The 15,375-nt window shown below is 39.0% G+C and overlaps 1 protein-coding gene across 5 annotated transcripts; it reads left to right on the top strand.

The window, feature by feature from the left end:
- Positions 1-65: 65 nt before the first annotated feature.
- On the top strand, positions 66-15,041 carry ube3d (ubiquitin protein ligase E3D). Of its 5 annotated transcripts, none has more exons than XR_006252855.1 (11): positions 66-231; positions 1,192-1,394; positions 2,195-2,285; positions 2,384-2,600; positions 3,635-3,695; positions 4,983-5,076; positions 5,174-5,282; positions 6,376-6,545; positions 10,406-10,544; positions 13,219-13,420; positions 14,914-15,041. XR_006252855.1 is itself a non-coding variant. In XM_043262087.1 (10 exons), the coding sequence occupies exons 1-10, from the start codon at positions 155-157 to the stop codon at positions 14,932-14,934; spliced, it is 1,182 nt and encodes a 393-aa protein (XP_043118022.1). In that variant the 5' UTR covers positions 67-154; the 3' UTR covers positions 14,935-15,041. The 5 variants fall into 5 exon arrangements, 1 of the variants encoding a protein (XP_043118022.1); XR_006252857.1 differs by having other exon boundaries at positions 67-231; positions 2,198-2,285; XR_006252856.1 differs by having other exon boundaries at positions 67-231; positions 1,195-1,394.
- Positions 15,042-15,375: the final 334 nt, after the last annotated feature.

The raw sequence follows: 15,375 nt of genomic DNA on the forward strand, positions 1-15,375 counted from the left end.
CGCTGTTTATTGAAGACTTTTAATTTGAAATAAAGTGTTTGCTGACGTCACGGCTGTGTCGCGGAAGTTTGTTGTCAGTTTTCGTGTGTCGCGTGGGGCTCCTCAGTAGAATCAGCTTTATGATAGAAATCTGAATTCCTGGTAAGGGATATAAATGGAAGAGACTGCGCAACAAGACCTCTTCTTTCTTGAGCTCAGACAGAAGCTGCAAAGCGGCCTTTTGTTTATTCGGTAAAGTGTCGGTTTATTTCTCTCTGTTAATGCTTGTTTGGTTAATTATATCATTTTCAGCGGTTCATCAAAGTCTTTGAGTGAGCAGCAAGACGCAACCGACATGAATGTGCAGTAAAGCCTCATTCCTAGCTTTGCTCTGGTAGGCTGTGACTTCAGAGAATGATCAAATCTAATCATTTCTGGCCGTGCTCGATACATCAGATGCTTTTAAGACAGAGCTCCTGTTACTGGACTCCAGATGGCGGTGTATGACAGGGCTTTGGACAACAAAACATAGGATATGAATGTCGAAGTAAAGAAGTAGTTTTATTATGTTGTTTTGGCTACAACGCCCCTTTTTACGTCTTCGTGTCAAGAAAATGTTTTAGCCATTTAATATGAGCTTATTTATCTCGCATGCATACTAATCATATATTCGCTGGCATTGTTGAAATTTTTCAAAAACTGACTCCTTTCTGGTGCAAGAAAAAGTTGACTAGTGCACAAACTTGTTTTAAAATCTTGTTTTACAAATGATATAAAAACATATATATGTATGTGTGTGTGTGTGTGTGTGTGTGTGTGTGTGTATATATATATATATAATGTGAGAGACCGATAGATGTGTGTGTATGATATAAGTGCTATAGTCAAAATGTGTAATACCATATGTTTTCGTTCCAGATGGTTTTGTGATGATGTCTGTGCCAACTTTTGTGAATTAAAAAAACTTAAGCAAAAGTAACATTTGAGAAGAATGTCCCAGGTTAAACTGTATGGAGTTTTGGGGCTTAAATTTGAGAAACAGAGAAAAAAATGTGGAAATTATTTGGAAAGTTTATGATCTCTGCAATGGGACTGGTATCAGTCCTAGGGTTTATTGATTGAATTTAAGACTTTTACCCAGCTTTGTTTTTTTGTTTTTTTTACACGTCTCTAAAATCAAGTTTATCTGTGACTTTTTCTTTGACGTCTCAGCAGTGACGTTGTCAGGGATGACGCCGATGTGAAGATCGAGTCCAAACAAGAGTCCATCCTGAGCGTCCAGACCCCTGACCGGAGCTATCGGGTGAAGCTGACCCCCGGCGTGAGTCTGGTGGAGACGTCCTGTCAGAAGAGCCCGGGAGACGCTCCGCACGGAGCACACTTCAGACTGCGGCTAAAGGTGGAGCGGCACACAGGTACTCGCTTTCTCACCAAAGCCAGGTCAGGATGTGGAGCTCTCGTTTGATTCTTCTGGAGGAATGTGAGGATTAACAGAGATCAGGGAAGAACAAAGCACTCCAGTGACGTGACCTGCTGCTCTGAACCCGAGCTTTACTTCAGAGCGTCAGAACAACTCAGAGTCCAAAACTATCCCACAAAAACTAGATTTTTAAAATTGAGTAAATTATTTATGCTTGTATAAAAAAAAAAAAACATATACATAATATACATATACATAATAAATATACACAGTATGCAGACATTATTATGCAAACAAAAAGTGCTAAAATGACTGACACTGAAAATAAATAAATGTATTAAAGAAATCTCTATTAAAATTAAAATATGACTAATTTTTTTTTTTAATTAGAAAATTAAAATAATTTTTTCTCAGAACACCTCAGAGTTATCAGATTTTTTTTTAGTGTTATTAAATCTTTGCAATGAAATAAAGCTCGAATAAGATTAAATGTAAAATTCAGATAAAACGCTTAAAGCAACTAAACGTAAACGAAAGCAGAACTAAAGCTGAAATGAAAACAAACTAGTGCTGAATAGGAACGGTTACAACAATGCTGAACTAAAATACTAAACTAAAAGCTAAACCGGTAAAATGTCTGTCTCTAGTTGTATATAAATAATCCCCAGCTCTCTACAGATGCTTGCTAGTGTTTTCTGACCCTATCTAACCGGCATCACGAGACGAATCATGGGTTATCCAAACAAGAATCATCTTTTGGTATGCTTTAGCTTTGTTTTGTGTTTCTTCCTCCAGAAGCTCCCTGCAGTGTGATTGGACAGCTTCGGGTCAATGTGAAGTACTCCTTCCTGTGCCAGTCCTGTGGATCCATGGTGCTTCAAGACAGGTGGCTATTCTTTATATATACATATAACTCCTGTTTTGGTGAAGTAATGCATCGAATATAGTGATAAATGCACTGTGCTCATCTTCCTCCTCCTGAAGGTCTTTTGGCCGTGTTCTTCCTTTGCCCAATGGAAACTGGAATTCATTAGTGGACGACTGGTGCTGCCACCCCGACCCCTTCGCGAACAGGACCCTGCTCCCGCGAGACGGAGACTGTCTGCTCGGAGACACGTTTCTTCTGTTGGCTCGGGACAGCGGCTGCGAGCAGACCCTCGTACGGGAAGAGAAGCCGCCTCGGAAAGCAAGCCCCGCGGAGGTGAGCTGTGGGCCGCGGAGATGCAGACTTGAATTAAGCAAAAAAGCGGCACTCTCTGTAATGCGAGCGGGTGCCGAAGCTTCAGAGCTCGCACGCCGTCGTGATGTTTCCACCCTAAGTAGTGCACAGATCTCACTTACACGGCCCGGGGCTTGACAGAGGAGGCAGATGGCTTCCTTTCATCACAATAAAGGCTGGAGAGGCGGAGAGGAAATCCACTCTTGAAAACATTACACTCGGGCCGGGCTGCGGAGGAGAAGCGATCATGTCTTTAAGAGGGATTGATTCTCTTTCTCGAGCTCAATCTGTGTGTAGCCCGTGGCCATGCCGACGAGATAAAAACACGCTTTCCAGCACTCTTTCAGTCCTGAATGACTTCAGTTTGTCGGTTTTCTTATTGATTTCTTTTTTTTTTTTCTTTCAAAGTAAATATTTTCAACATGCAGCCGAAGCAGAAGTTTGAAAACAAGTTTAAAAATTACTTGGCATTTTTTTTGTGCAGGAGTGCGAAACACTTTTTAACACTTTTTCTGCTCTTGTTGCACGAGGTTTGCAATTTTCCAAGCCTGTTTCCGAAATAGGGCTGCAGATTTAGCTTAAAAAAATAAGCCGGGCTAGTTATTTTGTCATCCAGAAATGGGTTTGCAGTTCTTCATAAACTAACCGCTGTTTAGAATGAGTACATTGTATTATTTTACTTTTCTGCTCACCAAGGCAGCGTTCATTTGATGCAGTCAAATTGAGAAATATTATTGCAATTAAAAATGTACTTTATTTATGTGAAGCACGGCTGAATGTTCTGCATCGTCGCTCCAGTCTTCACGTGATCTTTCAGAAATCGTTCTAATATACCGCTTTGCCGCTCGAGAAACATTTCTGATCGTTACCCCAAGAAAAACCTCATAATGGTGTTACATATTTAAACAAACTGCAAAAAAAAGGTTTAAATGGCTTTAAATAGCTTCTGTCTCCAGCCTTGCCGTGCAACCACAGCCATATGTACCTTTGACCTCTGTGTTCGTGTGTGTCCGCAGCGGCGCGTGACGGTGTCCTGCAGGAGCTGCTCTGCGGCGCTGGCCGAGGAAGTCGCTGCAGGTGAGGAAAGCACCACCGACTCGTTTCACATCAGTGCAAATGAAGAAAACCAGAGTTTGTTTATACGTAAATCGTGATGTCAGCCATCAAACAGCAACAGCCTGGGACTCTTTAAAGGCTTTGAAACGTTATTGACCCTTGGGTCTTTTTAAAAGTGCTGTGCTTCTGGTGCAGAAATAGTCTGTTTCTAGTGATCGTAAGTTTTGCCATTATTTTAAAGGGATGGTTTGCGTGCATGCACCTGTTTTTTTTTTTTTTTTTTTTTTTACAAACTGGAATAACTCATGTTTTTTGCATCGAAACGCAGTCTTTTTTGATGAGGTTCTCAGATCTTATCCTCAGACATATTGAGATTTGATGCCACCTCAACTAGAGAGTTTCGCCCACATCAGGAATTTTAAATCGGGTTAAATGAGTTCGGCAGGAGCGAATGTGGAGCGAGCGAAGAGAAAAAGAGCGTGTAGGCTATTCATAATTGTCTGGAGATCAGAAAATATCATGATATCAGATGTATTCAGACTATAGTGTGTTAAAAGAAATGGGGAAGTGAAAGGACGGTAATGTATTTACGGATGGCTTTGTCAGCATATCACATTGTGACAGTGTTAATTATATTTATAGCTCAGTTTTTCATGCAAAGTGCTGAAAATTATCATTAAATATGGTAAAATGGTCTCAGTAGGTAAAACATACAATAAAGAAAATCTAAATGTTTGTTCATTTTAAGGCCCTTTATGGGAATCACATCTTCACATTATCATTTATTGTTTTGCTACGCTTTAACAAGCTTGTATTGTGGGATGAAAGTTTTCAGCTAAATGTATTAAGAAATACATAAATAATAAGCAGCGCTGCAAATGATCTCGGTCTTAACTTGACTCACTCACTTCTAAAACCATCCGTATCGTTTTTTTCCTGTATGTTAAAGTGAAACCGCTTTGAAATGGTTTCGTGTGGGATTTTCCAAATGTAATTAATTAGACTCCAGTCTGCAGAAGTACAAGAAAGTGTAGGTTTTTGCTCTAAACAACAGCCACTGCGTATAGTGTGCATGCCGTGTTAATGCAATATTCAGTTATGACTCGATTCCACTCTTAAAATAGTTTGCAATATTTGGCCTGGAAAACAATTCTTGAGCTCAGAATTATATTACAACTGTTTCTTTATTACGAGGAAGCTCTATGTGTTTCGGTGAAATGTTGAAGGTGCGCATATTATCTACGAGGCTGTTGATAATGCGCTATTTTTTTCTGTGTCTCCTCTATTTCATTGTCTTTTGTGTTTCAGGGGCGCTGAAGTTTTACATAACTGAAATATCAGTAAAGCCACGTGAAGACGGGGAGTGTGATATAACACGGCTCAGTTTGGTGTCCGAGCCTAGGTTAGCGAGTTTATTTGATTTATTCATGTCGTTGTCATCTGTAGATCATACTCACCCAGAGGTTTTGTGTGTGTGTGTGTGTGTGCGTCTCAAACAGGCAGAGATTTCTGGAGCGAACTCTAGCGGCCCGGCTGGTTGAACTCTCTTCGGCACAGAGTATATTCCGCTTTTCCATCCAAACCCCGGACGACCGAGCTGTGCTTTTGGTACAGACAATAAAACATCATACACGTTTTCCAAGAAAATACTTTTTCACGCTACTTGCTGTTATTTTTACTGCCAAAGATTTCTGGCGTTTTCCGTAAAAGTGTTCAAAAAGGTCATTTTTATTCCATGTGCAAAACAATGTAATATTTCCAATAATCAGAGCGAGGACTTAACCGATGTTTAGCATCCTGCAACTTTCATTATTCTACTGCTAGTATTCACATATATCCCAATGCAAATGGTGTTTTAGACCAGCAGTATACTGCATTAAAGGTGCTGTGTGTAGGTTTGTCACCGAGTGGTTGAACTAGGTATTGCAGTCCAATTTCAAAATATTGGAGATGTATTTTTCACCCGGCTCCTCCTCCTCAGAACAGGTCTTCGCCTCACTAGTCGCCACGCCGTCTCGAATAAACGCTGTCGAAGTATCGTGTTAATATGAGGCAAATGTTATAATATTGTTTATACCTGATTATGAGAACATTATGAGGGTGCACGTAAATGCAGTCAGCATCTCTCTGAGCTTTAGTCACAAACTTAATGGAGCTTCCTTCCCGCTGTGCCAACATGTCAACGGTTTAGTTAACTTAAATAGATCATGTTGGTTTGACAAAGCCATGCTAAATCATGTTAGCAATGTGCTAAAACGTGTTCGCAGCATGCTACTAATATGCAAAGTCTTAGTGTGCTGAAACATACATGCAAAACATAATATCAAACTGTTAAAACGTGATAGCAGCATACTATTTTATGTTAGCAGTATGCTAAAGCTTGTTAGCAACTTTATTATGCTAGCATTTGGGCTAAAACCTGTTAGCAGCGCGTTAAATCATTTTAGCAACTTGCTTAAACGGTTTTGCAGTGTGCTAGAACGTGTCAGTAACATTTTATTGACTTGAAGTGAAATGTTAAAACCTCCCAGCAAGGCTTTGTGAAGCCTTGCTTGTTTACGAAATGTTCTCCTCTAGTTAGCTTAACTGTTTCTCCGCCATGACGGCAGTCGACGCAAAAGAGAAAAAAACTCTGAAACCAGGACACTTGTCCACTTTAAATCTGCCCTTCAGGTCATTTCTGTTCTCTTTTAATTATCAGCTGTGGCTCCTGAACACGGACGCTCTGGTCGCCTCATTTCCTGACGCCGCGGCGAGGGGCGACAGCTTCATATCCGCAGAGGAGCTTCATCCCGGAGAGCATCAGTCATGCCGGGCCGCTCAAGCAGTCAAAGTGCTGTACATCCTCTGCTCTGACAGCAAACTCAAAGAGTAAGTCACAGCTCGCCCTGACATCTGCGCTTATTGCTCAAATTAATGTCCGTATCTAATCGGATTCCACCTCAGGATGTAAATTACATTTTATTTAGACCACTTTTAAACCTCCGTAAAACAATATCAGGACAAATTAAAGCATAAACACGTCTATAAAACAAGAAAAAGTCATATATTTTTCAGTGCCTGACTCCTATCCACTCTTAAATAAAAATCTTTAGTAGGTTTAGCAAAGAGCATCTGCGTAACAAGTACGCGTAACAGAATACAAAAAAGATAAAAGGCAGTTGCATACTTATTTCACAATTCAGTCTATAATAATAATGTCTCGTGGTGGAAGCTATTATAGTGCAAAAAGGTTTTGAAACACGAGAAACATTCATTACTTAAAATAAAGTAATGTCGCGTGGGGAAATGCAGGCAGAAACGTTGATCTTTCAAGTAATTGAGTCATTTAAATGGAAAAATTACAGTCATACGTTTTAGCAATATGTACAGTAACTGTACTTTGCATTTGCAGAAACGTTTATAATGTCAGAAAGAAGTACTGATAAAAAACCGAGGGAAGTGCAGTATGAAGCATGGTAACCAGCAGCCGGGAAAATACTGTAAAAGCACAAGCTTAGTCGCTCTCATCCTTCCTCGAGATGCGTAATCTTCCCATTATAAGAGCTTGAGGAGCCGCGGATGCTGGAATCGGCGTCTGAATCACAGAGGGATTGTGGGTGTGCGCTCCGCTCTTCTCTGACACCAGAAGGTCGTCACGACTCTGTGCTGCTCTTACCTCGTCTCACTCACCTTTATTTCAAGTGTGCATTAATTCTGCCCGTTCCCTACCCTGCGCCGGAGCGCCTCTCCTCCTCGCTGTAAGTAGAGGTGCGGATCAAACATGATTCATGGCGCTCAGATACAGGCCCCGAGCCGTTATGCTAAATAGAGGATAGTCTTACAGGAACCAGACTTTTGACGGCCCACGTAATGTCTGCTTTAGCATCGCAGCTTAGACTGGCCAAAAACTGCTCGTTTAGACAGCGAGCGACCGACTGATATTCAAAAGGACTACGATTTTTATGCCGTATTAAGGGTACATAATCCAGCAGTGAATGTTTTGAATAACACCCCTGCGTCATATTTGCTGATTGAATTCCGGAAATTTCAAAAATAGCGTATGTTTTGCTCATGCAAGTCTCCCATTCATAAAAAACACGGTGCATTTCGTAGCATTTTCGCTTTTGAGGACCATTTGTAAGGTGAAGTCTTGCATTGTCCCTTAAAAGTGCACAAAGACATGTTTCCAGGCTTCCTCTGGGCCGGAACGCAACTGTTTTGTTCAATTTTAGCCCGTTATCACATGTCGGGATTAGGTGTAAAATAATATTATATTGTATACCTAGTCCTGATTTCAGATTATGTGTAGTGACAGAAGAAAATGCACATGAGCCAGAAGTTTTTTCCTACATCTCTAGATTTTTACTACATGCAAACACGACAAAAAGCTTAGTTAAAAAAATTGAATAATATAGTTTCGATATTTTTTTGTCTTTTGTTGTTTCGATACGTGCGTTAAAGCCGATGAATGTAGCTTGAAAATCTGTTCATTCTTATTTTGGGAGAAACTGTACGTGATAGAAAGTTGTTATTGATATGGCATTCAGCATAATCAAATTGGATATTATCAGGCTGATTTTTTGCTAATCAGCATAATTTCAGTTTTTCAAGATGCAAGTGTGTGTGTGTGTGTGTAACCTATATAATATGAGCACAGTATTTATACATGCAACATTGGATGGCAACCACAAATGACCTACAGTGACCTTGTTATGGATGTCAGCAGTACATCAAAACACAGCAAACATTAAATTACCCCCATTACAATCAGCAGAGCTTTTAAGGCTCATTTGTGACACAGCTTGGAGGTTATGTTCAAGTTTGCTGATTGCTGTCAGTTTTTTGTTTTTTTTCAAGCTAATTGGTGTCGGATTATGTATATATGTATATATAACATCAGGCACGAGCATTAGTAGTAAAGCAAAATCACTACTGACTGACAAACATTGCACGGTTTCCACTAGTTTCTAATAAATATATATTAAAATATTCCATTTTAAAGATGGGATGTTGTTCATTTGCTCATTGTGTTAGCCTGGGAAATGTTGCATTTGCTATGAAATGAAAGTTCACTATATTGTACATGTAAATGCCTGATTCAATTTATTTTCCACGCGGCAAGATATTTTGTAAGGAATATGCCGCCACCGTTAGTTTGCTAGTTGTTTTCCTTACAGTCAATTTATTTGTTCTTTCACGCTTTTCCATTGAGATTTTGCATCACTTCAGCCCGGTCAGATTTAGATAACAGTAACATTGCTCACTCATCAGTGAATGGGTGCCGTCAAAATGAAAGTCACATCACTCCGGTCCAGTCCATCAATTAATGTTTTGTGAAGCCGAAGGTTGTGTTTGTAAGAAACAAATCCATCATAAAGATACTGTAACTGATAAAAAATATGTCCATAATTCCCCCAGTGAAAAAGCCTATCTCCTGCTGTCATATTTGTTTATACGCGACAGTGCTTGAACCGCATATTTCTCCCCTGATTCGGGTAAGACGGCCTCAATCGGTACGGACCGAGAACATATATTTATCCAGAAGCAAGTTAAAAACATTGAATTGAATCATTATGACCCGTAAAGAAATCCATTACTGTTATGTGATTGGCCGACTTCCTGATTGTAGTAGCGTGTGATGCTTCTCCGGCGTTTCTGCTTTAAGAGCTGCATGCGCGTTTTCTGTGGAAGTGCAGCACAGATGGGTAAATGTCAGTGAAATGTCCTGAATAGATCATCTCCATAATGTGTGTCAGGACATAAGTCTCTCCGTTTCTCCGCTCGCTTGGCTGTCTTCGGTGCGGCGTATTGACGGATTACTGTGACATGATTAAAACGGTAATGTATCAAAGTGTCAGATTAATTTAATTTAGGGTCCAGCTGCTTCTGCGGGTGCAGAGTTATCACACTTTCTGTTTGCACCTTCAGCCTGTGTTCCTGGCTGGAGATTTTTAGTTGTAGGTCACCAAAACCTCATTTTATTGGTTCAGAAACGCTCTGTGGAACCAGAGCTGTTCACTGCGCCAAAGACAAAGAAACATTAAACTAATACAGGACGGTTTATTGAGTCACTTTGATTTCTGTAGTGCTTTATGTAATGCCAATTGTTGAAAATCAGTGTTGAAGTTGAAAAATCTGCGAATTATGAAATAAATTCATTTGTATAGCAGTTCTACCGCAGGCGAGTGTTGTTGTTCAGCTCTAGTCGGTTCAATAATAGTTAATAGCAATTTTTAAAATCAATTTCGGAAAAAAAAGCTCTACAGAAGATAATGGATCAAATGAAATTTCATATTTCAAAATTATATATTTTTGTATGTATGATATCTGTGTGTGTGTGTGTGTGTGTGTTAGAGTGAGAGAGAGATTAATATTTATGCATTTGTGTTGATAAAATGTATAAAATATAAACTATCAAGACAGACTTAATTTATTTTATTAAAATTTTTACATTTAATTAAAAATATATATAAAAACATTTAAAAACCTAAATGCAAACACCAGAAGTAAAAGGCTAAATAAAAAGCTATAAATAGAAATAAATGATCCTGTTTGGAACTAATTTGAAAATGTGGATTTTTCTTTTTATTTAAACTTATGCAAACTATTTAAGATGATGCAAAACCCGCTCTTTATTTATTTACTAAAAACCACATACATGTAACTCGATTTAGCTCGGTTTTGAGCTCAGTGTAAGAAGCGTTTCACTCTCTCTCACTCATCTTCTATTTTTCCTCCTCTCTTTCCAGCGTTGTGGATGCCTGGGAGAAGGACATTAGCGTTCATCCCCTGCCGCTCCCCCAGAGCTCATGCGAGGAGCTCCAGAAGCTTCTGATGTCCAGCACCTCCAGACTTCCTACATTCCTGCGCTGCATGAACTCATATCAGGTCACATACCGCTCGGACCACACGCGTGCCAAAACATGTGACTGCTTACTCACTGCGCCTTATTTCTTTGTATTTCTCTTTTTTACATAATATCTATTGATTTAGATTACGCTTTTAATCGAATCTACTACAACGATAATAAAATTCCAAAATATAGACTAGGGTAGAAATGCACTGTGGGTGATTAACAGTATAATAGAGTGCTGTAGTGTTAATATCCGAGGTCCAATCCACCCTGGTTCCCTTGACAAAAACCCCATCGTATTTTCCATTGGATTTTAGATTATTGTGGAAAATAAGCTTGGGAGCCAACACAAGCCATTTCGCTTATTGTGATAATCTTTACAAATGAATACAGCGTTTTACACAACAAAGCTTTAAAAGTAACTGTTCAGAGTGTTCACCAATTCAGACGTTTGATAGTGACCACTTTTATCGAGAAAATTCAACGCTTTAAAATCCCGAGGAGGTTTTACTGATGTCTTTCATGCTATAAAATCAACATGAACATTTTGTGTTCTTGTGTTAAAAAAAAAAAAGGGACACATACCGAGCCCTGAGGTACCTCAGTGGCTAGTTGATGTGGTTTAAACTCCTCTTCCTTCTAAAAATACCCTAAATGATCTTACTGTGAGCAAGTACTGTTCCCATAATGGTCACTGTCGAGATTTGCAGTGAATGCAGAGAGATCCAGCAGAATAAGGATGGATGATAACAAGGCTCTATATATTACGGCTCATAGGTTTTAATCTAAAAGTTTTGGTACCCATCACCCCATTCAACAGCATTTTTTAATTGCCCACCTTCAGCCAAGCTGACATCAGTAGCTTTTATTCGGGTTGCTTAAACTGAAATGCCTTTGAGTGCAGAGTAAGAATGCTTTTCTATAGCCTAATGCATAAAAACAAAACCTCTTTGAAGCAGATGCGCACTGGTATCAGGCAGATAGCCTGGTTGAAGCACTTGCCTCAGTTTCTGTTGAATCTTCAGCATATTTGCTCCCAATTAAGGAAGCAAAACGGCTGTCTCCTTGCAGTCTTTCCCCACCTCCCTGTGAAGAGTTTCAGGGCTCGACTCGACGCTAATGCTGATGTGCAGCTTTATCCTCTTCAAAAGAATCTAGATTTCCGTTTACATTCTTACTGAGGAAAAAAAGGCTGATAAAGAGGGGAAATAATTACAAGAGGCATGAAGAAATTCCTTGAGAAAAGAGGATTTTTGACAACAGATTTTATATTAAGAGACTAATAATCATGGTGCATGTGAGCTTTGGGATTTTTAAATTGAGTTTTATATGTGTGTGTGTGTGTGTGTGTGTGTGTGTGTGTGTGTGTGTGTATATATATATATATATATATATATATATATATATATATATATATATGTGCATATACTTTTTTAGGCAAGTGTGAAAAAATGCTGTAAACAAAAAATGCTTTCAGAAATACAAATAATTATATTTGTATTTTTCGCAAAATGCAAATTGAGTTAACAAAAGAAAAATCTAGATCAAATCAATATTTGGTGTTACTACCTTTTGCCTTCAAACCAGCATCAATTCTTATAGGTGCACCTGCACAAAGGGATTATAGTCAGGTGTATGATCAACCAATTATACCAAACAAGTGCTAATGATCATCAATGTCATGCGTAGATTGAAACCCAGTCATGAACTGAAGCAGAAAGAGCTGTGTAGGAGGCTTAAAACTAGGTGAGGAACAAAAAAACTAGATTGAGCACAGCAACAAGACACAAGGAAGTTATACTGCATCAAAAAGATCTCTCCCAGACAAAGATTTCAAAGCAGACTGGGGTTTCAAGATGTGCTGTTCAAGCTCTTTTGAAGAAGCACAAAGAAACGGGCAACGTTGAGGATCACAGTGGTCGGCCAAGGAAACTTCAAGACGCATCAAGCTTATGAAGCATGGGGGAGGTTCCTTGGAGATTTGGACAGGGTTAATGGTGTTCTCAATGCTGAAAAATACAGCCAGATACTTATCCATCATGTAATACCATCAGGGAGGCGTGTGATTGGCCCAAAATTTATTCTGCAACAGGACAACGACCCCAAACGTACAGCCAAAGCCATTAAGAACTATCTTCAACGTAAGAAGAAGTACAAGAAGTACTGGAAGTGATGGCATGATCCTCACAGAGACCTGATCTCAACATCAACGAGTGTGTCTGGGATTACATGAAGAGATGTGAGAAAACTAACCACAGATCTTCTGTGGATGTAGGCTCACCAAGATGTTTGGAACAACCTTCAAAAGTTCCTTCAAAAAGTGTGTGCAAGTGTACTTAGAAGAATTGCTGCTGTTTTGAAGGCAAAGGGTGGTCACACCAAATATTGATATACTCTTTTGTTCATTTATGAAAATAAATGTTTAACACTTCCATTTTTGAAAGCATTCGTGCGAGTCGATTCATTAAAGCAGCTATAGACTACTGTTGCGTTTATAAAAATATTTAAAGTGACAAAATATATAACTTTATTCTCTTAGTATTTAAACTTTATTCTTGTGGCAGCAGCAATGTAAACCTGTTCATCTCAGGTCATTTATAGGGAGCCAAAAAGCATTGTGCTACATTAAAAAACAAGTCCTTCTTTTGTTGCCGTGGTTTATCTTAACCTTGTTTCTCATACTAGCAACATGTGTTTGCTCTGCTGCAGCTGTTGCAGGCATTGAACTTTCTCCATCAAGTGGAAAACTATCACTCCTCTTGCCAATTTCTGTAGTGCTCCGATGATAAAATGGCAGACGAGCATCGTCATGAACACGTGCCTCTGGGAATGCTGGGACAGTTCATTGTTCATTGTTGTGCTGAGAGCAAGCAGACACATGCAAACAACTGACCCATAGAGATAATAAAAGGTTTGATCAGAGCATTGAGATCCGTTTTAGCATGTTTGGTTTGCATCATATTTAATAAAATTTGTCATTTAATTTCTAGCTAAACTAGCTATGATGTTGTATATACTCAACTGTCCGAAGTCCTTTCTGCTCACCACACTGCGTTTATTTGATTAAAACGGTATTACCGTGAAATTTTCAGCATCATTCCTCTAGTCTTCAGTATCATATGATCTTCATAAACCATTCTAATATGATGATTTGCTGCTCAATAGTCATTTTTTGATTATTGCAAATGTTGGAAACCATCATATGTTTATTTTTTTCCAAATTCTGTAGAAAGAACAGCATTTATTGGAAATAGAACTGTTATGTTACATTTTTGAGTGTCTTTACTGTCACTTTTGAGCAGTGTTGTGCGTCCTTGCTGTATAAAAGTATTACTTTCTTTCCCTAAAAAAAAAGAAAATACTGAACGTGCACTTTTGAATGCCAGGGTGTATCAGTTACAGAGGATCACTCAGCCATAAGTCTGATGTATGTAATTGAAATACTGTCTATTTGATGTTGTGCATGAGTTAGTGGAAGTGTGAAGCACACTGAAGGCCACGGGGAACTCACAGCAGGGACAAATCCTTGAGCCTGGGTTTATCATCATCCGTCACGGGACCCAAGGCCTGCATGAAGCTGATTTGGTTAAACATTTGCCACATTTTTTCTTTATGCTTTTAAAGTAAAGCGGCCATTTGTGGGTAACCTTTACGTTTTTAAGTTGTCATTGTTGATGAAAAGATGCCAGAATTGGTCAGTTTACAGCATTTATATGCGATAATGCTGTTGTTTTTTAAATGAAACGTGTCTGAAAGAAGACGCTCGGGGGCAGGATGCATTCAATTGATCAATAATAATAAACGCTGTTATTTTGAACGTTCTGTTCATCAAAGAATGCTGAAACATAAAATGTATCATGGTTTCCGTAAAAACAGACACTGAAGACTAGAATATACAGCTTTGATAAGTTACATTTTAACATATATTCACATAGAACCAATTATAATAATTACATTTACTATATGTACTGGATTTTTACTCAAATGCAGATTTTTCTTTTCCATTCTTCCTGATCCTACAACCTTTTAAATGGCAGTGTACGCGATCGCTTCAGAATCAGACTTCTCGAAGCACTGAAAAACGTGTTTATTGTCGCTGTCTGCAGCGACCGAGAGCAATACGCTAATTGTTGTTGCATCATGTTGTATGTTTAGACCATCTTGGAAATGGTTTAAAAGAATTATTTGGTAGTCCATTGAGATGAAGAGTTAAGAGAAAGAATTAGTTATATTAATTCCAGTTCATTTTAATCACTAGTTGAGCGCAGTGCAGTACTTCATGCGTGGAGATGTAATTATATGCTTCATATTTTGGCATGTATTAGGTGATTTTAGCACAGTGTACATGATGTACTGTACTGAGAGTATGGTGAACTAAACGGTCTCTTCATCCTCTCTCTACAGGTGGCCTACTTGCGGATGTGAAGCAGTGAAGTCAGACACCATTGGAGCAGCTTAGCATCACAATGCAGCGACACATGAACTCAGATATTAAATGCAAAAACATTAAACATTTTTATATAAAACCCTTAGAGTTGTGCTGTTTTTCAGTCTACCGAAGTCTACGTGGTATTATATTGAAGTGGCTCATTTATCTTTCTAATTGGGGTTTTGATGACTGGTATTGTGTAGAATACTCCTTATGCTTTATTACAATTACAGTACTCCCAAAACATGTCACCGACAGCTCGGTTCACTTTCTATCTTGGCTCATTCTCCGGAGTGTATGAATTTGCAGCAGTGTGCGATACAGTGAGCGACGGGAAACACTGTGTTCCCAGACGTGACGGATAAATATATTCATAGATCTCTCTGAATGCGCTCGGAGCTCGCTGTTCTTCATCACACATCATGATGACAGGTTAC

This window comes from Puntigrus tetrazona, chromosome 16 (assembly GCF_018831695.1).
Source record: "Puntigrus tetrazona isolate hp1 chromosome 16, ASM1883169v1, whole genome shotgun sequence".
In the NCBI taxonomy this organism is placed as follows: domain Eukaryota; kingdom Metazoa; phylum Chordata; class Actinopteri; order Cypriniformes; family Cyprinidae; genus Puntigrus; species Puntigrus tetrazona.